Source organism: Polypterus senegalus, chromosome 17 (assembly GCF_016835505.1).
Source record: "Polypterus senegalus isolate Bchr_013 chromosome 17, ASM1683550v1, whole genome shotgun sequence".
NCBI lineage: Eukaryota > Metazoa > Chordata > Cladistia > Polypteriformes > Polypteridae > Polypterus > Polypterus senegalus.
Window position 1 is genome coordinate 8,244,441 of NC_053170.1, and position 27,120 is coordinate 8,271,560.

At 43.8% G+C, this 27,120-nt stretch overlaps 1 protein-coding gene across 2 annotated transcripts in view; it reads left to right on the forward strand.

The window, feature by feature from the left end:
• The window catches only part of LOC120517763 (MAGUK p55 subfamily member 2-like), an 84,664-nt gene that overhangs the window by 55,117 nt on the left and 2,427 nt on the right, over positions 1 to 27,120 (forward strand). For both annotated transcript variants that reach the window (XM_039740236.1, XM_039740235.1), the window contains 8 exons: positions 9,513 to 9,665; positions 12,343 to 12,498; positions 14,218 to 14,445; positions 15,475 to 15,606; positions 15,701 to 15,806; positions 20,289 to 20,357; positions 23,929 to 24,090; positions 25,428 to 25,630. In XM_039740236.1, the coding sequence (XP_039596170.1) occupies positions 9,513 to 9,665; positions 12,343 to 12,498; positions 14,218 to 14,445; positions 15,475 to 15,606; positions 15,701 to 15,806; positions 20,289 to 20,357; positions 23,929 to 24,090; positions 25,428 to 25,630 (1,209 nt within the window). The remainder of the gene's footprint in view (positions 1 to 9,512; positions 9,666 to 12,342; positions 12,499 to 14,217; positions 14,446 to 15,474; positions 15,607 to 15,700; positions 15,807 to 20,288; positions 20,358 to 23,928; positions 24,091 to 25,427; positions 25,631 to 27,120) is intronic.

Here is a 27,120-nt window from a genome sequence, read left to right on the forward strand (position 1 = left end):
TCCTAAATGCAAGGCAGCAGCGCTACCACTGCACCACCATGCCGCCCGCTTGTTACTTATATTCCAATCTAAATCATTTCTATTTATTAAAAATAGCAGCGGCCCCCGCACTGCCCCCTGCTGGTCACCACTCTTAACATCAGCCAATTCTGATGAGGTTCCTTGCACCATCACCCTCTGTGTCTGAGCCAATTCCTCACACCTACACTGCCACTTCTTTTAGTCTGATGCCCACCCTCTCATATGGCACCTTATCGAATGCTTTCTGAAACTCCGGATCAATAATCTCATCTGTTCCACTCTGATCATATTCTTTTGTTGTCTCCTCATAGAATTCCAGCATGTTAGACCTCCCTCTTCTGACCCCTCACTGACTGTCCATTCAAACTCCTATCCTTGCCATTTGTTGCTCAATCTTCTCCTTAATAATTCCTTCAATTAATTTTCCTGGGATGCACATTAAGGTTACTGGCCCTACAGTTGCTTGGATCTGCCCTGTCACCCTTTTTATATAACGGGATGATACAGTATTTGTCATTTTCCACTCCTTCAGAATCTCTCCAGTGGGCAGTGACTTCCTATAAATATGTGCCAAGGGTATCTGTACCCACCAGCCTCCTTAAACACTCGAGGGTAAATATGATCTGGTCCTGGTGATTTGTTTGATTTCAGCCTATTTAATTTGAGCAGCTCCCAATTCCCAAATCATTCAGTAGCTCCTCAGTAGTCCCGTTTACCGCTGGCTGGTTATCAACATGTTCAATAGTGAGGAAGAAGAATTGTCAGTGAACGTGTCAGGAACACACTGTCGAGAAATACCTACAAGTAAAATGTCGAGATTTACTGTTTTGAAGCGGTACAATGAAATGGGATTCTTTTACTGTTTTCAAATAAGTACCCCTCCATCCATCCATCATCCAGCCCACTTAATCCTAACTACATGGTCACAGGGGTCTGCTGGAGCCAATCTCAGCTAACACAGGGCGCAAGGCAGGAAACAAACCCTGGGCAGGGCGTCAGCCCACAGCAGCAAATAAGTATCCGCAGCTAACATATCCGTTTTTGAAGACCAATGGCCTGTGTGTCATTTTGAAGGGCAGATCATACGAGGTGTGGCAGAAACGTAACGAGACTGGCAACACTGCAAGCGACCTGGCAACGCTGCGCTGTTGTCCTTGATAGAGCCCGTGTATCAGTACCCTCCCATAGCTCAGTGCGAGTATCAACTCCTTCCGTTAACTACGTGATTTTTGTGACTGCTGCTATTAGCGAAGTTGTGTTTTCGGTTGTGCGTCACGCAAAATGGAACAGCGGAATTTGGAGCAACGTTGTGCCATTAAACGGCAAGTGTGACGTTCGAAAAGTTAAAACAGGCCGATGGGGAACATTCTTTTAAGTTTTTCGCTGGCACAAATCATTTTTGGAAGGCAGAAAACACGTTGAAGATGAACAACGTTCAGGGAGGACTTCAACTTCGAAAACCAATGAAAACATCGAACGTGTCAACACTCTTGTGAGATCAGACCGTCGTTTAACATTAAGAGTGCTGAGTGAACAATTAAATTTGAACAGATTTACCGTTCATCAAATTTTGACTGGACATTTGCACATGCGAAAGGTCTGTGCCAAAATGGTGCCGAAAAACTGCCCTCTCCATAACAGAATTTTTGACCTCAAAAGGCATTCCTGTGGTTCCCCAGCCCCCTTATTCACCTGACCTCAGTCCGTGTGACTTTTTCCTTTTTCCTAAACTGAAAAATGTCCTCAAAGGACGTCATTTCGGGACTTTAGAAAACATCCAAAAGAGTGTAACGGACATGCTGAAGACCATACCGGTTGAAGACTTCCAGCGCTGCTACCAACAGTGGGAACAACGTCTCCATCGGTGTGTAGCTGCCCAAGGGAACTACTTTGAAGGGCATAACATTGATGTATGAAAAAAAATAAAAACTTTGGTAAATAAAAAATCAGTCTCATTACTTTTCTGCCACACCTACTCTGTATCTAAATTACAACATTAATAACTGGAAGACTCAAAAACATCTTTACGGAAAAAATAATAATAATTCTGAAATAAAGAATGTGAATAACGTAGAAAGTGTCATTCATAAGGGGGTTTTGGTGTGATACGACAATTCGGCCGTCTTTGAGGATCAAAAGACAAAGCATCCATCCGTCCATCATCCAACCCGCTATATCCTAACTACAGGATCACGGGGGGTCTGCTGGAGCCAATCCCAGCCAACACGGGGCACAAGGCAGGAAACAAACCCCAGGCAGGGCGCCAACCCACCACAGGGCACCCACACACCAAGCACAATTTAGAAGCGCCAAAGCACCTAACCTGCATGTTTTTGGACTGTGGGAGGAAACCCATGCAGACACGGGGAGAACGTGCAAACTCCACGCATGGAGGACCCGGGAAGTGAACCCAGGTCTCCTAACTGTGAGGTGGCAGTGCTACCCATTACGCCACCATGCCGCCCAGGACAAAACATTGGGTGTGAGTGTACAGAGTTAAACAATTAGTTTGAAGTTTAATAGAATAGAAGAGTCACAGTTGGCATTGCCACCTCACAGGCCTGGGTTCAAATCCTAGTCTGAGCATCACTTGTGAGGATTTCTCCATGGCCTGTGGCTTTTCTCTAACTACTCTTCCGGTGTTTTCTAAAGCCTCGTGGACTTCAGGGGTGGCTCAGTGTGCATGAGGGCTGACAAACCAATATAAGTGAGTAGGAATAAGGAACACGGTGGGCTTTGGACCTCACAAACAGAAGAGAAGTTGGTGTGTCTGATGGCTCGTTGCTTTATGGTCCACGACAGAATGAAAAAATGAGCCGAGATTGCGGCTGACCTCACTGTACCTGTTAAGCCATCGTACAGCGCCAGCGCCACCAGGCAGCAGGCTATTGGCTGTCACAAAACAGGGCAGGTAGGACCGGCTAGAAACTCACCAGGCGATTATTAAATCTGATTTGATTTTGATTTTCTTTACTTTGTTATGTGACATACCCAGTGATTTTCTGTCATGTGAAGTGACATGGTCCAATGACGAGTCGGTAAGTCTGCCATACCCCACGACAAGCAGCAATGTAGTGTGACATCAGCATTAAATAACCTCTGGTTCAGCATTTTAAAAAGTTTAGTTTTTATTTCCTTCTTGTGTTCTGTTGGGATGACAAAGTTTTGGCCGCGCTTGTATCCATATTAATCACCTCTTCCTTATATGGTAGTTAAAAAGGGCATAGATGGGTGTTGCTTTATGCCAATTAAGTAACAACATGACATTGCGTTGTGTTAACCAGTGTGCTACAGCGCCCCCCTCAGCGACAGGCTGCCACTACAGCTCAAGTTAGTTAAGAGCACGGTAAGCAGAAGCAGGTCGTTGTGAGGACAACCAGACTTAAATAAAAGAAGAACCCCCTTAAAGGAATCTTCTGGTGAGTATGCATTTGAGCCTGTTACCCATAATGCACAGTAAGTGATTTATAGCACCACAGTATGGTTTTATTTTTCTTTATGCAGGGCCCCAAACCACACACAAAATTTTAATGTTCGGTGGGGGGTCTAAAGGGTTACTTTAGTTTAGGGGGTTCTGGCCTCCTTTTGTGCTTTGGTGACAGGTCTGCGAGATAATGGCAACTCCAGCCCCCCCCGCATTACCAACTCTCGTCCTTCCGATTCGTTGAGCCCACCGCGCTCGCTCGTCCTCCATCTGTCACACGGTGATGTAATTAAAAGAACTGTTTGGATAAGCCAAACAAAAATCATTAGGACGGCAATTCCAGTCCTTTCTGCAATGCCAGGCGGAAATTTCTTGTTTGTCTGATTTTCATGCGAGCCTTGCGGAAAGTGGCTTTCCAGGTCAGTTTGGTCCCTGAAGTGACGTGACGGTAATGGCCCTTAATTAAAGCCGTCAACAACCCCGAGGCGGCCCTTGGACAAAGCTGCATTTTGTGCTGTGCCTCATGGACGCTGTGTCCCTAGTTTAATCCTGGGATACTCCTTCTCCCATGTGGAGTTTGCTTGTTCTTCCCGTGTTCTTGTGGGGTTTTGCATCCTGCATCCCCAAACATGTGTGTTTTGGGTAAATTGGGGTGTCTTGTCTTTATGAGGGGGCTCTGATTCCTGCCATGTGACTGAGGCTGCTGGGATAGGCTGTGCCATCCTAGACCCTTGCATTGTAATTAAGTATTTCCGGCGCCGCATCCGAGTGGCAGCCTTTCCAGCAGCTCCGTATATGACTTTATCTTTTTACCTATTTATCTCTATTTTTCTCTATTTCATTGATCACTTCTACCACTTTTTTTATGTGGAATTGCTCCCTGGACACTTTTACACATTTTTACTATTTGACATGGATTGTTACACTCCGAGAATCGCCTATTCAAGTAGTCAGCTTAAAGCACTGAGAAGAAATGCTTATGCTGGTGTGGTTCCTTATTTACCTGACGAGGTAAGAAGACGATATCGGGGCAGCCGAGCGCAAAGATAAAAAATAAGATTAAATTGAGACAACTTGAGAGAAAATGGCGTTATAAACCGTCGGTGCCTTCTGTGATCCTGGGAAATGTAAATGTGAATTTCCCCTTGGGATTAATAAAGTATCTATCTATCTATCTATCTATCTATCTATCTATCTATCTATCTATCTATCTATCTATCTATCTATCTATCTATCTGTAATTAAGGGGGTCTGTGAAGGCCCTTATCACATACAGTGGCTTGTTTTATTATATGGCACTTTTTTTGGGACCTTTCCAAGGTAAGGATGCACTGCAGCTGTTCACTGCCTTTCAGGGTGTGGGGTGGTGAAGTTTGGGGGATACAAACTGCTGAAACGTTAGAACATCAGAAACAACGGTGACAGGAACCTCCTGTTCACTAAAGACCTGCTGATGGCAGCTGACTGCAGGCTGTGCCCCCTCTGCCATCGACACAGTCTCTCGTGATGCCCTCCTTGAGAGATTCAGATCGATTCCTCTTATTGCCTGCTTTAATTTAAATCTTATCTCTCGCATCGTACACTGTTTGTACAACTAAAGAATTTCAGATTGCAAGGCTGTCCGGTTGCTAGTGGTGGTCCCTCAGGGCTCTGTCTTGGGCCCCCCTTCGATTGATTATTGATCTCCTGCCACCTGGTCACATCTTCAGGAAATGTGAAATTCGTTTTCACGGTTATGCTGAAGACCCCCAGCCCCACACCTGATTCCACTCTCCCTCCTTCTTCCCTCTCTGACTGTCTGCCAGATGTTAAATCATGGCTGTCTGCTAATGTTCTTAAATGAAATAGTGATAAAGCAGGAGGTGCTTCTGGTAGGACCTCCATCTGATTTGGACACATGTGATCAGATGTCACTGTCTGTTGATGATTCTCTGTTCTCTTCTTCCTCCCAGGTTAAGATCTTAGGTGTTATTCTCGACAGCACCTTAAAATGTGAGGCGCATATTAATAATGTCCCTCGGCCTGCATACTTCCATCGACGTCACATCAGCTGTTTACGCCCGTCTCTTTCAGCTCCCTGCACTGCTCTTCTTGTTCACACTCTGATCACATCTCGTATCGATTATTATAGTTCTATCCTTTCTGGCCTTCCTCACAAACTCCCTTACAAACTCCAGTTGGTTCAGAAAGGTGCAGCACCTCGTATTTATTACCAGAGCCATTGATTGAACACGTCACTCCAGTCCACCAGCAGCTTCACGGGCTCCCTGACCTGAAGAGTCTGCTTATCACTTACAAGACCCTCCATAATCAGGCACCTCCTCATCGTTCTGATCTTCTTCACTTCCCCATTCCCTCCTGTACCCTTAGGTCTTCCTCCTCTGTTAATCTTATTATCCATCCTGCTCGCTTGATTTCCATGGGGTTTGGAGCTTTCAGCCTCTGGGACCCTCACCCACGTGACATTCCTAACACTGACTCCCTTCCTAGCTTTAAATCCCACCTTAAAACAAGCTGGCTTACTCTGTTGATAAATTAAAATTCAATTTTATTATTTGACTAGGGGGCTTTGCCCACTGCTCACTTCGCTTGCCAACCCCCCTGCCTGCGCTACACACCAGAAACTTTGCATCTCTCTTGCTCGCGTATGTGGATTTCACGTTCACCAAACAAAAAATCTTTTAAGTCTTGCGGATGTGCCTCTTCATTGGGAATAAACACTGCTTTTTTTCCCTGATGGCAACACGAATTAGACAATCTACAAGTCTCCGACTTAAAGTTCAAAGCCAAACAATATCTACATACTTCTGTCATATCACCCATGTCCATATATTTGATCTCTTTATGCTGTTCCGTTATTTCACCGAGTAATAGTTTCCATTTGTTTGCGCTAATGCGATCTTTACTCTCATTTTTACCATTACCATTACCTCTAACCTGTTCTGCATGTGTATCGCGCCAACGTTTTTGAATTCTTTATGACGTTCTACTTTGTCATCTACTCTTTGTCTTTTATTTCCGGCCCCAGACCTGATTAAATCTCTTGTCTCAAAGTCTCATCTCGCGGAACATTAAAGTGTCTCTCTGAGAAAGTCACGTCTCATCTCCTTCCAAGATTTTTTTTATAATAGAGAGATTTATTCTGGTTTTATTGTACTGTAATATTCTATTAATTTTAAATTGTGGCTGTTGTTATTCATGTGTTCTGTAAGGTGTCCTTGAGTGCCTTGACAGGTCCTGTAAATCAGGGGTGTCAAACTCCAGTCCTGGAGGGCCGCAGTGGCTGCAGGTTGTCATTCTACCCATCTTCTTAATTAGTGACCAGTTTTTGCTGCTGATTACTTCTTTTAATTAACTTGACTCAGGTCCTTTAGTTGTTTCTTTTTCCTTAATTAGCATCCAAACAATAATGAGACACAATATCTGAAAATAAAGAAAGGTGAAGGTCTCAGTAAAGTTGATCTCTCAACTCACCAAAACACTTTGACGATGTTCTTATGGAAAACAGAAAATCAACAGTTTTGGAAATGATAGACAGATAGATAGATAGATAGATAGATAGATGAAAGGTACTATATAATAGATAGATAGATAGATACTTTATTAATCCCAAGGGGAAATTCACATAATCCAGCAGCAGTATACTGATACCCGGTTCACTTCCGAGTCCTCCCTGTGTGGAGTTTGCATGTTCTCCCGTGTCTGCGTGGGTTTCCTCCGGCGCCCGGTTTCCTCCCATAATCCAAAGACATGCAGGTTAGGTGGATTGGCGATTCTAAATTGGCCCTAGTGTGTGCTTGGTGGGTGGGTGTGTTTGTGTGTGTGTCCTGCGGTGGGTTGGCACCCTGCCCAGGATTGGTTCCTGCCTTGTGCCCTGTGTTGGCTGGGATTGGCTCCAGCAGACCCCGTGACCCTGTATTCGATTCAGCGGGTTAGAAAATGGATGGATGGATGGATACTTTATTAATCCCAAAAACAATATTAAATTAAATAGTAATAAAAAATGCATATAAAAGCAGACAATAGCTTTGAGTAATGTTAGCAGAATTGAAGAGTCGCATAGTGTGGGGTCTCCTCAGCCTGTCAGTAGAGCAGGACAGTGACAAAAGTCTGTCACTGAAGCTACTCCTCTTCCTGGAAATGATCCTGTTCAGTGGATTCTTCATGATTGACAGGAGTTTGCTCAGCGCCCGTCACTCTGCCACAGATGTTAAACTGTCCAGCTCTGTGCCTACAATAGAGCCTGCCTTCCTCACCAGTTTGTCCAGGCGTGAGGTGTCCCTCTTCTTTATGCTGCCTCCCCAGCACACCACCGCGTAGAAGAGGGCGCTCGCCACAACCGTCTGGTAGAACATCTGCAGCATCTTATTGTAGATGTTGAAGGATGCCAACCTTCTCAGAAAGTATAGTCTGCTCTGACCTTTCTTACGTAGAGCATCAGTATTGGCAGTCCAGTCCAATTTGTCATCCAGCTGCACTCCCAGATATTTATAGGTCTGCACCCTCTGCACACAGTCGTCACCTCTGATGATCACGGGGTCCATGAGGGGCCTGGGCCTCCTAAAATCCACCACCAGCTCCTTGGTTTTGCTGGTGTTCAGGTGTAGGTGGTTTGAGTCGCACCATTTAACAAAGTCTTTGATTACAACAACAACAACAACATTTATTTCTATAGCACATTTTCAAACAAACAGTAGCTCAAAGTGCTTTACATAATAAAGAATAGAAAAAAGACACAATAAGAAAACAAAATAAATCAACATTAATTAACATCAAATATGAGTAAGGTTCAATGGCCAGGGGGGACAGAAAAAACAAAAAAACTCCAGACGGCTGGAGAAAAAAAATCTGTAGGGATTCCAGACCATGATACCGCCCAGTCCCCTCTGGGCATTCTACCTAACATAAATGAAACAGTCCTCTTTGGATTTAGGGTTCTCACGGAAGGGCCTGATGATGATGATGGTCACGTAGACTTCTGACTTTAAATCCATCCATCATTGTTGGAGCATCATGAAGCTTTGAGTAGGTGGAGGTGGCGCAGGCCACCACCACAAAGAAACAGAAAAGAGAGTAGGATTAGCTTCCTGTACTCTTCCTCCTGCCCACTCCTGATGCAGCCCACAATAGCAGTGTCATCAGCGAAGTTTTGCACGTGGCAGGACTCCGAGTCGTATTGGACGTCCGATGTATATAGATTGAACAGGACAGGAGAAAGTCCAGTCCCCTGCGGCGCCCCTGTGTTGCTGACCACAATGTCAGACCTGCAGTTCCCCAGACGCACATACTGAGGTCTGTCTGTAAGATAGTCCACGATCCATGCCACCAGGTGTGAGTCTACTCCCATCTCAGTCAGCTGTGGCAAAACGAGAGCAACAACAAGCCGTGGAATTAAATAACGAGTTTAATTGACAGCAAGAACTGGCTTCTCATTAAGAAACTGGTTGGAGTTTGAAGCTTCAGTTTAGCTGGTCATCTATTGGCTCGTTTCACATCTCATTTCTGTTTGGCTGTATTTTAATCAATTCAGAGGACTGAATCCTTCTAACAGGGCTATTAAAATGTGAATTAGCAGTGAAAAACAGGTTACTGATTAGGAAAAGGGTTAGAATGAAAACCTGTAGCCGCTGCGGCTCTCCAGGCCTGGAGTTCGACACCCGTGCTGTAAATAAATAAATTATTATTATTATGGCACGGTGCAACAGTGGATAGCGCTGCTGCCTCGCAGTTAGGAGACCCGGGTTCGCTTCCCGGGTCCTCCCTGCGTGGAGTTTGCATGTTCTCCCCGTGTCTGCGTGGGTTTCCTCCCACAGTCCAAAGACATGCAGGTTAGGTGCATTGGTGATCCTAAATTGCCCCTAGTGTGTGCTTGGTGTGTTGGCTGGGATTGGCTCCAGCAGACCCCTGTGACCCTGTAGTTAGGATATAGCGAGTTGATTATGGATGGATTATTATTATTAATATTATTATTATTATTCGCCCAAAGTGTGCTACTTTGTTTTCATTAGGAGCTCATCACCTATGTCTTCAATTTTTTTTTTTATTTCATGATTTTCTTTTCCACAAGGCCCATGAGAAGCTGGAAGAGACCAAACTGGAGGCAGTCCGTGATAACAATCTCGAGTTGGTCCAGGATATCCTGGTGGACATCTCGCCTCTGGTGGGCTTAAACAGCATGGCAGATGAGCTGGCGCGGATCTTGACAGAGCCTCACTTCCAGGTTGGTGTTCCTTCCCCATTCTACGTGGAACGTTTCACCTGGGCTTTCATTCTTCTGCATTGGCGTCAGCTATAAAATGTTAATAGCAGATCAGGGATAATTGCCCCCTCTTTACGAGGTCGTCAAAGGTAGAGCAGACTTCTCGGTTCCCACCTACTGTTATGTGAAAAAGTCAGTACACCCTGTGAAAAGTTAGCATATGTGGACATATCAAGTATATATATGTATATGTACAGTATGTATATATCAAGTATATATCAACAACATTTATTTCTGTAGCATGTTTTCATACAAATAATGCAGCTCAAAGTGTTTTACATGTTGAAGAAAGGAAAAAAATAAATAAATAAGAAAATAAAATTACAGAACACTAATTGACATAGAGTAAAAGTAAGGTCCAATGGCCAGGGAGGACAGAAAAAAACTCCAGACTGCTGGAGCAAAAAAATAAAATCTGCAGGGGGTCTGAGGCCACGAGACCACCCACCTCCCTCTAGGCATTCTACCTAACATCAATGACCTCAGTCAGTCCTCATGGTATTCAGGGCAGATCACTACCACAGAAAACCGGAAAAAGAACAGCAGAGAAAGTAGGAGTTAGTATGGATTTTGGAGCCACCGTGAATGATAATGATAATTAATTGAACATACAGAGCATCAGGATTAAACTAAAATGAAGCTCTGAGAAAGCCATGTTAAAGTAACGGGTTGTTAGCAATTGTTTAAAGTGCTCCACCATATTAGCCTGGCGAATATCTCTCAGTCTGCTATTCCAGATTTTAGGTGCAGAACAGCAGAAGGCCGCCCGCCTCACCACGTCTTGTAAGTTTAGCTCTCGGAATTCTAAGCAGACCCTCATTTGAAGATCTAAGGTTATGATTTGGAGTGTCAGGTGAGAGACATTCTGAAATATAACATGGAGCAGATTATTGAAGGCTTTGTGAACCATCGGCAGTATTTTAACATCAATTCTAAATGACACAGGTAACCAGTGTAGTGACATTACAATTGGGGTGATGTGCTCGGATTTTCTTTTCCTAGTTAAGATTCTGGCAGCTCCGTTCTGCACTCGTTGAATGGGTGGTCCTGAGAGGAGTGCGTTACAGTAATCTAGCCGACTGAAAACAAAAGCTTTAACTCATTTCTCAGCATCTTGCAATGTTATAAGAGGTCTAACTTTTTCTATATTTCTGAAGTGAAAAAATGCTGTCCTAGTAATCTGATTAATATGTGATTTAAAATTCAGATCAATAATTACCCCTAAATTCTTTGCATCTTTTAATCCTAATGCATCAAGTTTATTTCTGATAACCTCATTATATCCATTTTTGCCAATCACTAAAGTTTCTGTTTTCTCCTTATTTAGTTTAAGAAAACTACTACTCATCCATTCGGAAACACAAGTAAGACATTGGGGTCAGTGAATCAAGAGAGTCGGGGTCATCAGGCGCTATTGATAAATACTGTTGTGTGTCATCAGCATAGCTGTGGTAGCTCAGGTTATACCCCAAGATAATCTGACCTAACAGAAGCATGGAGATCGAAAAGAGCAGCGGACCCAGGATAGAGACTTATGGAACACCATATAGAATATCAGGGGTCTTTGAAGTATAATCACCACAACTAACAAAGAATTTTCTGCCTGCCAGGTAGAACTCAAACCAATTTAAGACCCTGCCAGAGAGGCCCACCCATTGATTAAGGCGATTTCTAAGAAGTATATATATGTATATGTTGTGGAAGTTGACCCGGACACAGACAGGTGGACATGTTGTTTAAAACACCACACGTTTATTTACAATCACTACTTACAATAATGGTCACTAAGACCCCAGCCAATGGTCACTCAGACCTCAGTCACGTGCACAAACCCCAAAACAATCACAGTCCTGGCCACAAATGCCTTTCTTCGGGCCGCCTCCACAGCTCCTCTTGCCTCGTCCTCCTTCCACCCGACTCTAGCCTCGAATGAATGGAGACGGCCCCTTTTATATGGTACCGGATGAGCACCAGGTGTTCCCGGCATTCCTCCTCTAGCCACGCCCCAGCGTGGCGGAAGTGCCGGCTGTCCTCCCGGCAGCTCTCCGGGTAACATCCAAAATCTTCCCCCCAGCACTTCCTGGTGTGGTGGAAGTGCTGAGGTAACAGGTCCCCAAGGCATTGGGGCGCCTCCAGGCGGTGACCACGGGCCCCTACAGGGTAGGGCTTCCATGCCCTCGACCCGTGGCCCCCAAAGCAACCCGGAAGGCAACCCCCACGTGATCCAGGGTGGGTGCAGACCCACATTCGGTCCTTCATGTCATCCCGGCCGGGTCATGGCCCCTGGCATCCCTGACAATGTATATAGATGTATAAGTATGTACTGTATAAATGTATATACTGTATATATATATATATATATATATCAAGTATACATATGTATATGTACAGCATGTATATATCAAGTATATATATGTTTATGCAAGTATATATGTATAAACGTGGCTTGGAGCTTCTTAGATTACATCACCTCCATCTATAATTTCTGTTTAAATGAAGATCAACTCTTGATATGCTAAAAAAGAAAAAAAACATTTCATGAGGTGCACTTACTTTGTCACATGACTGTACGATGTTCTCTTAGCCATTCTGGATTTATTCTGACCAGCAACCTCACTCCATTTTTCTTTCTTTACAGTCACTGCTGGAAACTCATGACTCTGTGGCATCGAAAAGCTATGAAACCCCACCACCCAGCCCCTGTGCCTTCATGGACCCGGCACTCAACAACCAGCCAGTGCCACCCGACGCTGTGAGAATGGTTGGCATCCGCAAGGTTTCTGGAGAGCACCTGGTAAGACGTTGTTGGTGTTTGTGAGCTGGGGCAAAGTGTCCTAGAAATGCAATGTGTGCAATGAGCACTTGGCTGGTGCCATCTTGCTGTCTTTGTGGTGTGGAAATGCCATCTGATAATGAGAGGCTGAGGGTCTGTTTACAGTTGGTTGGGATGCCCCACAATCCTGAATTGCATAAGTGGGTTAAAAATGGTTGCGGTAAGTGATGGGGGGGGGGGCTTACTGTGGCACAGTAGTTGGCACTGCTGCCTCCAACAACGACAACAACATTTATTTCTATAGCACAATTTTATACAAATAATGTCACTCAAAGTGCTTTACAGGATGAAGAAAAGAGAAATAAAAGACAAAGTAAGAATTAGAATAAGACAACGCTAATTAACATAGAATAAGAGTAAGGTCCGATGGCCAGGGAGGACAGAAAAAACAAAAAAAAACTCCAGACAGCTAGAGAGAAAAAAAATTAAATTTGCAGGGTTTCCAGGCCACGAGACCACCCTGCCCCATCTGGGCATTCTACCTAACATAAATGAAACAGTCCTCTTTGTATTTAGGGTTCTCATGGAAGGACTTGATGATGATGGTCATGTAGACTTCTGGCTTTAAATCCATCAATGGAGGGACATCACGGTGCTTTTATTAGGTGGTGGTGGCACAGGCCACCACCACAGAAAACCGGGAAAAGAAACAGAAGAGAGAGTAGGGGTCAGTACGGATTTTAGAGCCTCCATGAATAGTTATTATAATGAATTGAATATAGAGAGCATCAGGATTAAACTAAAATAAAGTTATGAGAAGGCCATGTTACAGTAATGTGTTTTCAGCAGTGTGTTAAAGTGCTCCACCGTATCAGCCTGGTGAATTCCTATTGGCAGGCTATTCCAGATTTTAGGTGCCTAACAGCCTCACCACTTCTTTTAAGTTTTGTTCTTGGAATTCTAAGGAGACACTCATTTGAGGATCTGAGGTAACGATTTGGAATATAAGATGTCCGATATATAAGATGGAGCAGATTATTTAAGGCTTTGTAAACCATAAGCAGGAGTTTAAAGTCAATTCTGAATGACACAGGTGACCAGTGTAGTGACATCAAAACTGGAGAGATGTGCTCGGATTTTCTTTTTCTAGTTAGGATTCTAGCAGCTCCATTCTGCACTTGTTGTCTTTTTTGGGTAGTCCTGAGAGGAGTGCGTTACAGTAATCTAGTCGACTAAAAACAAACGCGTGAACTCATTTCTCAGGATCTTTTAATGACATAAGAGGTCTAACTTTACTTATGTTTCTTAAGTGAAAAAAATGCTGTCCTAGTGACCTGATGAATATGCGATTTAAAATTCAGGTTACAGTCAACAATTACCCCTAAGTTCTTTACCTCTGTCTTGACGTTTAATCCTAGTGCATCTAGTTTATTTCTAATAACCTCATTGTATCCATTATTGCCAATCACTAAGATTTCTGTTTTCCAGGGTCCTGGGTTCGAATCAAGCACCCAGCTGGCATTTGCATGGGCTGTGCACATTCTCACCATGTCTCTGTGGGTTCTCCTCACATATCATAAAAGACGTGCATGGTAGATGGATTGCTCACCAACAAGCACCATGCCACCATTGTGCTGGCTGTGCCCACTGTGTTAGAGCTCATGCATTCCCCATAAACCCAACAGCATGCCAGCCATGCCCCTATGAGATGACAACTTTCTGTGCACTTTTGCTCCACAGGGGGTGACGTTCCGTGTCGAAAACAATGACTTGGTGATTGCCCGGATTCTGCACGGTGGCATGATTGACCAGCAAGGCCTCCTGCACGTGGGGGACATCATCAAAGAGGTCAACGGGAAGGAGGTGGGCAGCGACCCCAAGGTGCTGCAGGAGATGCTGAAGGATGCCAGTGGGAGTGTTGTTCTCAAGATCCTGCCCAGCTACCAGGAGCCCCACCCACCACGGCAGGTAATGGCACCCCCTCTGCTACTCTGCCAACTCCCCCAGGTCAGACCCTTAGCACGTGATAGAGACTTCTGCAGCCATCTGTTTCTTAAGGTCTGGAATGGGGGTTGCAGAAACGGGATCAATATGAGGGGTCCATGTGAAAGCAGGGGGGAACCACAGATTGCTCAATGGAGCCGAGAGGATAGTTAGTGCAGGGGTCCTGTCTGTTCTTCTGTCCGTCTTGTCTCTCTTCTGCTGAACACACTTTTTTATTTTTTTTTGGAGAGCTGCAGCCCACCCGGCCCTAACCATCAGGCAGCTGCTGAATCTCTAATTGTGCTGGCTGGCTGGCTATAAATAGCGCACTCCTCTGACCAATGGTGGCAGCCCTTGGAGGCGGGGCCTGCTGATGTCACTTGGGGAGGCGGGCAGACCTTCTGATAAGAGTTACACACAATGCCCCCCCATGGTATGCGCTTGGCTTTAATCAACGTGTGATGCAAGGAGCTTGTTGCTATGGTAACCTGTCTGTGTGTGTGTGTGTGCGTGTGTGTGTGCTTCTGGCAGTGTGGTGTGTTTCTCATATCGCCAGCTGCAAATGATGAGCCACATGAGAATAAGACCAGGGGGGTGGGGAGTGTGGGGGAGTCAACAGCAGCAAAGCCCATAATGGCAGTGAGTGGGGGGGAAGGGGGCAGGTGGGGGGGGTCTTCAAGTCTTGTGAACTCCATTTGTATGTATAAACATAATTTTGGTCAGGTTTAGGGTCATCGACAGCCCCATATGGGATTTGGGGTTAAGACAGTGATGGACAGACGCCCTGGATGTGGGAATGATGTTTGTTACACTGGGGTGAAAGGGCATTCACACCTAGTTCCCCCCCTTCGACCATTGGTGGGCTTTGTGGTCACCTGCCTCCTCTGAGCACAGCCCTGTAGGTTTTGCAGTTTGCTTTCTCGTCTCCCACTCCTGCCAGATCAGTTGTAGTCCCTGTTTATTCCCTCATGCAAGTCCAGGTATGACTTTGCCATCTTCTTCCATTGCTTGCAGGTGTTTGTGAAGTGCCACTTTGACTACGACCCCGCACACGATAACCTAATCCCCTGCAAGGAAGCCGGCATGACGTTTAACGCTGGTGACATCCTGCAAATCGTCAATCAGGAGGACCTCAACTGGTGGCAGGTGAGTGACAAGTGCCATCTTCATTGTGCCCACTTCCTACCCACTAGTCTGGTGGAGGGCGCCTATTGATTAGTGTCTTCCCATCTCTCCACAGGCGTGCCACGTCAAGGGTGGCAGTGCGGGCCTCATTCCCAGCCAGCTGCTTGAGGAGAAGAGGAAGGCATTCGTGAAGCGAGACCTGGAGCTGGCAGCCTCAGCAAGTAACACGTTTTCTGTTCTCGCCTCTCTCCGTATCTCCGTGTCTGTTTACTATCAAACCGACCCCGGTGAACTGCGAGAAGTGTCCTCACGATGGATGCGAAAAATTTTCTGCGGAGTTTAAACAAGTACCCCCTAGATAAGCTAAATTGTGCACAGCATCGAGATGGTGCCCTCTGCCCTCAGTGTACCCATATTACATCACATGGTGTTGTGCCAGAGGGGGCGCTCAGATTCCAAGAGCTGAAAAGAGGAAGATTAAAGGGAACAGAAGATGAGATGTTCAGATTAAGAGGTGACTTGACAGATGTGTTTAAAATTATGAAGGGAATGAGTACAGGGGGTCCAGGCTGTTCATTTAACATGTGACATAAAGGGGTTGGATACGTCAGTACAAACTTGTGACATCACTGAAACCTTACATGCAGTTCTTTATTGAATTTGCAATCACCAATTGGTAGTCCAGTAAGAATAGTTCAGAATGTGAGGATGTGCATTATACATTTTATTAAGAAATACAAATCCAAGTCACTCATAAATCCAGATACAGTATTCCATTACATTCAGAAGGCTGGTTACATACAGTAGATTAGCAAGATTAGGATTATTATTACTAACTGCACTTCCCATGTAAGACTTGTTCAAATGTAACTAATCAGCGTAGACCTTAGCATTAACATTTGGAGTGTACCATCTATTGGAATGTATTTTGTAATGAAATGCATTACTGCAAATGTCTGTGATGCACCACCTGTCGGAATGACAAATACATTGCATATGTCTCTGTTATATACGGGATTCGTAAAAGTAGTGTTAATGTTTGTGATACACAACCTGTTGAAAGGCATTTTATTACTACAAATATTTGTGATGCGTCAACTGCCGGAATGACAAATGCAATGCATAAGTCATTATTATATGCTATTTGGTACAGGATTTGTAAAAGTAGTGGTAATGTCTGTGATACACAATCTATTGAATGGCATTTTATTACTACAAATATTTGTGGTATGCCAATTGTTGGAATGAGAAATGCATTGCGTTTGCCTCTGGTATATGCCATTTGGTACAGGGTTCATAAGAGCAGTGTTAATGTCTGTGATGCACCACCTGTTGGAATGACAAATACAATCAATGCATATATCTCTGTTATATGCCATTTGGTATATGATTCATAAAAGTAGTGATAATGTTTGTGATGCACCAACTGTTGGAATGACAAATGCATTGCATATGTCTCTGTTAAATACCATTTGTTACAGGATTTGTAAAAGCAGTGGTAATGTCTGTGATACACAATCTATTGAATGGCATTTTATTACTACAAATATTTGTGGTATGCCAATTGTTGGAATGAGAAATGCATTGCGTTTGCCTCTGGTATATGCCATTTGGTACAGGGTTCATAAGAGCAGTGTTAATGTCTGTGATGCACCACCTGTTGGAATGACAAATACATTGCATATGTCTCTGTTAAATACCATTTGTTACGGGATTCGTAAAAGCAGTGTTAATGTTTGTGATACACAACCTATTGAATGGCATTTTATTACTACAAATATTTGTGGTATGCCAACTGTTGGAATGAGAAATGCATTGCGTTTGCCTCTGGTATATGCCATTTGGTACAGGGTTCATAAGAGCAGTGTTAATGTTTGTGATGTGCAATCTGTTGGAATGACAATGCAATGCCTACATCTCTTTTATATGCCATTTGGTATGGGATTTCTAAAAGCGGGATTAATGTTTGTGATGCACCATCTGTTGGAATGACAACGCAATGCATATGTCTCTGTTAGATCCTATTTGGTATGGAATTTGTAAAGGGTGTGTTTATTTTTGGGATGCACCATCTGTTGGAATGGAAAATACAGTGCGTTTTATTGCTACAAGTGTTTTTTAAGTTGCATGTATTGGAATAACAATCGCAATGCATATGTCTGTTATAAAAGGGATGGACCCATGGTGCTCGGGTTGTTTGCTCCAAATTGTAACCCTGGATTCATCCAACTAAGCAATTTTATTCCACTCCAGTGGCTTACTTTCGATACGTCTGTGTCCAATGGAGGCTTACTCCACTGCAAACACTGTCACTGGAGATTGCATTTGGTTGTTGTGATGTGTCCTGACGTGACATTCTGCACACCAATGTTGATTTACCAGCTTGTGGCCTCTGTTTACTTCAACGATTCTCGCCATTTTCTTTTAAACCCCATCTGATCCTCTGCTTGTTTTTGCCAACGAGATCCCCTGTCACTGGTGGTTTGTGCTTGTCACACATTTTGGTAAACCTTTGAATTGGTGGAGCAATAAAAGACTGAGAGAAAATCTGTTGAGAAGGTGAGAGAACCAGATGGACCCCAGTAATTATGTGACTTTTTAAATGGACAAAAAAGGTTTGTGAAATGAATGGATGAAAAAAAAATAGGTAATTTACTATTATCAGTTTAAAAAATAACCTCAGGATTGTCCTGGATTGTTCAGTGTCCACACTCAATTTCTTCCTCTGGCATGATTTGGTCAGGCTGGTCACGCTCTCCTCATCTTTTAACTAAGAATGTCTGAAATATTCGTATATAAAAAAAATCTGAAGGAGACCCCACTGGTGTGTTGACCCAACAGCCCCCTCTCATGTTTTGCAGTTGCCTCCGTTGGAATGGCTTAACTTTCTTGTAGGGCTACACTGCCATCTTGTGGCCGGCTTTAAAGACAACGATGGCTTTTCGTTTCTTTTAGATAGATAGATACTTTATTAATCCCAAAGGGAAATTCACATATTCCAGCAGCAGCATACTGATAAAAAACAATATTAAATTAAAGAGTGATAAAAATGCAGGTACTGTATAACAGAATTGTATGTAAATACAAAGACAATTTAAAAATTGCACGGCGTAACCGCAAGGGATAGAAGCTGACGCAGTAAAACGTTCTCGCGGGGGCTTATGGGTAGTTCGAACACTCTCGGCTTAACGCTCTGCCGTTAGTGTTGCTGAAGCCAAAGTTAACTAAACGGGGATGCTACGCTGCGGGATTACCTCATTGTTTAACAACGCACTGTAGTGAGATTTCTTTGGGCGGAGAGAGTGAAACCTATTAAAAGTTATCGAAGGATGTTGGCTTCTGTAGATCAGTAAACTGTGTGCATATCCAATTTGCGCAACTTTTATGGTACTCGCACAGTATGGTACGTGCAGATCCAGAGCTGATACGATATCCTAATGTGCCCAGAAGCGGACAACGCAATCCATCGGTTTTCTGTGATGAAGGCATTCCCTTGTCGGTGTGGGTATGTGTGCGCCATGGTGGTGGTCGACCAGATCGTCCTGCGCTAAATCTTCCTACCCAATTATTATTTTTCTCGTTCAGCTCTGCTGTTCAGCCGACATCCTCCGTATAACTCTGACTGGAAATATAACAGCTGGTTTCTTTTTAGTTATTCGTGGTGGGTGAGTGTGTTTATTTATTTATTAAAGGGCTTCTGTTTAAATCCAAATTTCCACCAAGAGGTCAAGTAAAGCTCTATCTATCTATCTATCATATAGTTCCATTAATATATATATATCAGTGGTTCTCAACCTGTGAAGATGTGAAAAAAAGAAAACAAGAATCACAAATATGAAAAAAAAAATCTGTTGAAACCAAAACAAATTAACTTAAACTACATTCTGTTACTAGAACAGTAACTATAGTTAGATAAATGTCGATAAAAGTTAAGTAGGTATAATAAAATATGCATCTACATTTCAAGAAAATGTTAGGGGGGGCGCAATTAAAACTGTTATAAAAACTCGGGTCGCAAATACTTAAAGGTTGAGAAACGCTGTATTATATCTATCTATCTACTGCGGTGGGCTGGCACCCTGCCTGGGGTTTGTTTCCTGCCTTACGCCCTGTGTTGGCTGGGATTGGCTCCAGCAGACTCCCGTGACCCTGTAGGTAGGATATAGCGGGTTGGATAATGGATGGATGGATGGATGGATCTATCTATCTGATGCCTTTCCAGTGCCTTTCCAAACTGTCTATCTAATTATGGGTGCAAATGACAGTAAATTGTGAAAGGATGTGGCCAGTGGTGTCAGGACCTCTAATGAGCTCATTATTAAATAAGCAGAACACTCCAAAAAATAAAAATCTTTGAGAATTTATCTGCAAACTTGGATAGAAAATGGCCATCACACGGCCCCTGTAACCCCTCTTCGGAATTAGCATTGAGGATGTGAATTAAAGGGCAACTGGCGCCACCTGCCTGCTCTCCAACAGCCCCTGGGGTTTCTCTGCAGGAATTTGACTTATTCTCAATTCCCAACCACTTGCAAACTGTCTGAACGGGTGACACCAACAGTATGTGGCCCAGTGTGTTTCTGGCTGTGACCTGTCACCTGTGATCCTGCATTCCCAAAATGGGTAAACAGAACAAATTTATGGACGGATCAAATATGTTCAGCTTTCGTACAGCAATTCATTTTTTTTTTCTTGACTTGCAGGTGCCCTGTGCGGTGGCATCAGTGGAAAAAAGAAGAAGAAGATGATGTACCTCACCACAAAGAACGCAGGTGAGGTCTTCTGATAGAGGATCAATAAAACTCTGTCTCAGTATCATAAAGTGTCATTCACGTGAATCTCTCTATTGTGCCATCAGAAAGTGTTTGGACCCTTTCAACTTTTTACATTTTGTTATGTTGCAGGCTCTCATATCTATCTATCTATCTATCTATCTATCTATCTATCTATCTATCTATCTATCTATCTATCTGTCTGTCTGTCTGTCTGTCTATTATATAGTACCTTTTATATCTATCTATCTATCAATCAATTATATAGTGTCTTTCACATCTATCTATCTATCTATCATATAGTGCCTTATCTATCTATCTATCTATCTATCTATCTATCTATCTATCTATTATATAGTGCCTTTCACATCTATCTATCTATCTATATCTATTTTATATCTATCTATCGATCAATTATATAGTGTCTTTCACATCTGTCTATATATCTATCTATCTATCTATCTATCTATCTATCTGTTATATAGTGCCTTATCTATCTATCTATCTATCTATCTATCTATCTGTTATATAGTGCCTTATCTATCTATCTATCTATCTATCTATCTATCTATCTATCTATCTGTTATATAGTGCCTTATCTATCTATCTATCTATCTATCTATCTATCTATCTATCTATCTATCTGTTATATAGTGCCTTTCTATCTATCTATCTATCTATCTATCTATCCTATCTATCTATCTATCTGTTATATAGTGCCTTATCTATCTATCTATCTATCTATCTATCTATCTATCTATCTATCTATCTGTCATATAGCCCCTTTCACTTCTCTCTGCTGAACTGTTTTAGATTGTCCTTCTCCTCCATTTATTGTATCACACTTTTATACAGTCAAAGTAAAAAGTATGTGAACCCCTAGGCATTCTCTCTATTTATGTCTAATTCCCATATAAAACACGGCCGTATCTTCATGTCAGTCCCCATAATGAACAAACACAGTCTTTTTTCAAAGATTTTCAGAGAATTTTTGACCATATTGAATAAATCATTCAAACTGTAAAACTGAAGGTTGGAAAAAGTAAGTGAACCCTAAGCTAACGACTTTTTAAAAAGCTCATTATAGTCTGAATTTCGCACACCAGGAGTCCATTTAATGAAACAAGTTCAGAGGTGTGGTGGTCCTGAATGACTTTGATTGATCAGTTTGAGTTTGAGCTTCTGACAAGAAGCATATCCAGATGGGAATCACACCTCGCACAAAAGAGCTGTCTGAAGAGCTACGATGGAGAATTGTTCATCTACATGAGGCTGCAAAGGGTTACAAAGTCATCTCTGAGATTTGAGATCTTTATCGGTCTACTGTCAGGCAAGTTGTCTATAAATGGAGACAATCTGGTATTGTGGCTACTCGGCCTAGAAGTGGGCGCCGTGCCAAGATGACCCCAACAGCACAAAGTCAGCAATGAGGTAAAGAAGAACCCTAGAGTGACAGCAAAGGACTTGAAGAAGTCATCAGAACTGGCTGACATCTCTGCTCAGGAGTCAACTATACGCAAAACACTGAACAAGAAAGGAGTCCATGGCAGGACACCAAGAAGGAAGTGTGGTGTTATGGGTCCACAGCTCGTGGAGAAAAGGCCATTGATTTTAAATAATCATCGCACCCGAGGCGGCTTCGTGAGGGGGGCGTTGTTGTAGCGAGCCGCGGGGCAGTCGTCGATGTGGGCGTTTCTCACCGTGTGCACAGGTGAGGAACTGCCCACATTCGTGATTGCTCCCGTGGCTAATGCTGCAGCTGTGATGGCCCCTCACGTTTTAAAAAGAAGCGCGAGTCGGTTGTGGGGTAGTGTAAGAACGATCGGAGAAAGGAAAGGAGAGGACGGAGGTTACCGGGAGCAGGAGAGGAAGCAGGTCGGTGAGAGAGAGCGAGCCGCGAAGAGCGAGCGGACGTGCGAGCGAATGAGCGCTCGTGGGCAGCTGCATGGAAGCTGGGTGTTAGGCCGACACCCACGTGTTTGTGTTGATGTCGCTCCCGCTGAGCGAGCAGGTAGCGGGAGTGACCAAGGTGAAAGCGACGAGCCGCAGAAGGCCGCAGAAAGGCAGCGGAAGTCGGGAGGCTTGGAGTGGCAGTCCTTGGTGTGAGCGTCCTGGAGACCAAGGAGTCCAAGTCTCGAGGCTGGGATGAGAGCCAAACCGAAGCCAGGGATCGGGAGGTCTCCAGTCTTGCGTGTGTTTGAGGAGGGCAGCTGTAGAGAGCGTCTTGCCTGCTGCGTGGCCCATACGGGATAAGCAGGTGAGACGCTAACAAAAAGAACACCGGATTTGTTTGTTGTTGTTTTTAAAGACTGCTTCCACAAGAAGATTTTAACCTTCGATTTTAAGGATTGTTTTTTCTATTTATTGGTTTGACTCCTCGTTTTCATTTTATGGATTATTTATTTAATGAACTTTGAATGGACTGCACTATTTATTTATGGAACACTGTTTTTGTTGACTGTTTTAATAAAAGCACTTTTGTACTTTCAACCATCCCCTTGCTCAGATGCTCAATTTGCCTCCATTGACTAGCTCACTCGGTTACATTATCGACGGTGTTGGGTTCAAGGGTTCCCAAACATCAAAGGGAGTGTGGAGCCTGAACCCACATCGTCACAGGAAGTCACTGCTATCAAAAAAGAACATTACTGAACTTCTGAAGTTTGTGAAAGAGCACTTGGACACTCCACAACGGTACTGGGAAAATGTTTTGTGGAGTGAAGAAACCAAAATTGAACTCTTTGGGAGTAAAAAGGGCACCGCATATCAACATCAAACCATGATCCCTACAGTAAAGTATGGTGGAGGGAACATCATGACATGGGCTTGCTTTGCTGCATCAGGGCCCGGACAGCTTGCCATCATTGAGGGGACAACGAATTCACAAGTTCATCAACAAATTCTCCAGGATAATGTGAGGGTGTCTGTCTGTCAACTTCAGCTCAGAAGAGGCTGGGTGATGCAACAGGACAACGAGCCCAAACATCGCAGCCAATCCACAGCACAATGGCTGCCTTTTGGAGCGGCCCAGTCAGAGCCCAGATCTCAGTCCTACTGAGCCACACACAGAAGACAAACCAAAGAATATGGAAGAGTTAAGGCAGCTCTGCAGGGAAGAATGGGCTCAATAAGCCAGGATGTGCAGGTCTGATCTGCAGTTACAGGAAGCGCCTGGTTGAGGTCATTGCTGCCAAAGGAGGGTCAGCCAGTTATTAAATCCTAAGGTTCACTTACTTTTTCCAATACGACTGTGAATGTTGAATGTGTTTGTAAAATAAAGACATGAAAGAGTAGAATTGTTTGTGTGTCGTTGGCTTGAGCTCATTGTGTAGATCAGAACCTGTGACTCAGATGAAGATCACATCACATTTTATGACCAATTCATGCAGTAAACCAGATCATCCCAAAGGGTTCACACACTTTTTACTTTGACTGTATCTGTCCATATTTGAAAGCTGAGTGTTTTCGTAGCTCCTCTCCTCAGGTGTCTCTGTGACGATGACCCCCCAGTGGTGGCTGACCGGACTCTTCACACTCAGACTGTATTCTTCCCATTACTCTCCCTCTCCAGAGTTTGACCGGCACGAGCTACTGATTTATGAAGAGGTGGCCAAAATGCCACCGTTCCGCAGGAAGAGCCTCGTGCTGATTGGTGCACAGGGAGTGGGCCGGCGAAGCCTGAAGAACAAGCTGATGCTGTCTGACCCATCGCGATACGGGACCACCATACCATGTGAGTCTGAGATGTTGCCATTGCCAAGGAAGTCTTTAAAGCCGTGGTCAGAGAAACATACAATTGTAACAGAAGGGGGGTCGGAGATCGTCCATGCTAAATTTATAATGAGGAGACCCTGTCATGGTAGAGATGGCCCTCCAGTCTGTCCACACAGGGTTTAAATAATGCTGATTGAAATGAGTACAAGAGTACACGTTCACAACAATACATGTACTGCAAAAATAAGACTTTAGCCATGAATAATATGCAGTGAAGCTCCCCCTCATCTCCAACACACATCATACAATAAGACACAACAAGACAGCAGATCACGCTGATTTCCAGGCACAAAGTGGCTTGGCATTGTCCTGCTGGTAACAACTTGTGGCAGGTCTTGACAATGGCAGTTCACTCGCCATCAGAGTGACAATCTGACAGAGCTGAGCAGTTTGGCAAAGGAGAAGGAGGAGAAAATGGCAGAGCTGATCGATCACACAGAGTCATGGCTGTCGTCTATGAAGTACTGACAGGGATGGATGAATACTTTGATGATGGACTTTTGTCATTCATTTAGACGACTGTGCAGAGATCTGTTTTCACTTTGACATTGAAGAGTCTCTTTCTGCTGATTAGTCTTAAAATGGCAAATGAATTCAATGTGGTATAACGAGAAGATGCAAGACCTTCCAAGGGGGTGAAGACGTTTTCAGATCCTACTTACCCCACTAGAGTCTTTCTTGGCCAACTTGGGCACAAGTGCAAATTTAATGTGTCTGTGGCTAACCCTAATTCTAACCCTAACCCTACCCCTAACCCTAATCGGCAACTCTCAGTGGGCCAAGAATGCATGAATGTGCCAGGAACGGGAGGGCAAACCATCCTGCAGCTGTGGATGGTGGCCTACAGACACTGACACAGATACATAATTGCATCCTTCTTTTTTTTTTTAATAGTTATATATGATGCAGGTGAAACATTTTGCGTCAGGGTCCCACAGTACGTCAGAGACAGGCCCATGTGATTTTATATAGTCTGTGCCCTTCACAGTGACCATTTCCTCGGGTGCTTTACAACTATTTCCTTATTCTTCTAAGTACTGACCAGTGAGGCACCTCCCTTAGGATCAAATCGTAAATTAGCAGCAGCAGTCTGACCTGGCAAACGTTTTGTTTATAATGCATTGCCGCATCCAGCAGGGGGCGCACAGCCTGGCTGTACAATGTTCCATAATGGTGGCTCAGCTGTCTTTTTTTCTTCATTCCTTGGACTCCAGCAGAGGTGTTGGTGGGAATCGATGGCTGGCAGATAGAAGTGATGATCAGTTTGGTGTCTAACCGTTGTTCTTCCTTCCTTAGACACCTCACGGAAACCGAAGGAAGATGAGAAGGACGGGCAGATGTACTCATTCGTCTCGCGCTCAGAGATGGAGCGGGACATCAAGAACGGCCGCTATCTGGAGCACGGCGAGTACGAGGGGAACCTGTACGGCACCAAAATCGACTCCATCCATGAGGTGGTAGAGACGGGAAAAGTGTGTATCCTGGACGTGAACCCACAGGCAAGGAGTACGGCTCTCGATTCTGGTGTTGGCCAGGGTGACCGGAGTGTGGGAAAGGGGGACAGGAGAAATGGACTCTATCTATTATATAGCGTCTTTCATATCTATCCATCTATAAAAGTGTTATATAGTGCCTTTCATACCTCTCTATCTATCTATCTATCTATCTATCTATTATATAGTGCCTTTCATATATATCTATCTATCTATCTATCTAGCATCTATCTATCTATCTATCTATCTAGCTCTACATAGGGAGGGGGTTACATGCATTTTACTTTGTTCAGTTTGACTGCAGGTCGATTTCCTTGGCTTTCCCCCGTTAGTCCCAAAATACCTGTCTATTTTCTAAGCTGCCAGTTTTCTTCTGGAATACTGGGGGCCAAGACTTGCTCTGTCACAGTACTATAAGACTTTTCCAGGATTTGCAGTCACTGACTTCATCTACATGATCTTAGCAAATCGGAGGGGGCGGGGATGGGGGCAGCCCAAGCACAAGTCATATAGTGTGACATCTGCAGCGACGCCGTCCAACACGTCTGTGACTCACCCTGATACAATCCAACTGTTTGATTCTGTCTTCAATTGTAGGGGCGGAGCTCTGTGTGCCTGGGTGAGAGCTGACGACCAATTAGTGCTCAGTCCCAAGTACAGTCCCTAATTAATTACATTAATTTGACATTTATGAATTTTAATTGTTTTTTGAAAGTACAGTATACAGTTAAGTCCAATCTGTTGCCTGAAAATTAAAGGGCTTTGTCTGGTTAGCATTCGCAGCAGCATCTCAGTTAAAACACTTGGAGAGTTGATTTCAGGTCAAGACTTTAATATGAAGAATTACGTGATGTTAAGAGTGGTGACCAGCAGAGAAAAGTGCTGAGGTCGCTGCTATTTTTAATATATATAAATGATTTAGATAGGAATATAAAGAACAAGCTGGTTAAGTTTGCAGATGACACCAGGTTAGATGGATTGGCAGATAATTTAGAATCTGTTAAATCATCACAGAAGGACTTGGACAGCAGACAGGCTTCAGCAGGTTTGTGGACGATGAAATTTAATGTCAGTAAATGTAAAGAATTACATATAGGGAGTAAAAATGTGAGGTTTGAATAGACCCCCATGACCCTGTGTTTGGATTCAACGGGTTGGAAAATGGATGGATGAATACACAATGGGAGGTCAGAAAATCAAGAGTCCACCTTAAGAGAAGGATTTAGGAGTCGTAGTGGACTTGATGCTATCAACTGCCAGACACTCTTCAGAAGCCATTAAGAAGGCTAACAGGTTATGTCAGGTTATATAGCGCCTTGATGTGTGGAGTACAAGTCACAGGAGGTTCTGCTCAGCTTATCACACACTGATGAGGCCTCATCTGGAGTCCTGGGTGAAGTTTGGGTCTCCAGACTACAAAAAGGACATAGCAGCACTGGAGAAGGTCCAGAGAAGAGCAATGAGGCTGATTCAGGGTGAGTTATGAGGAAAGATTA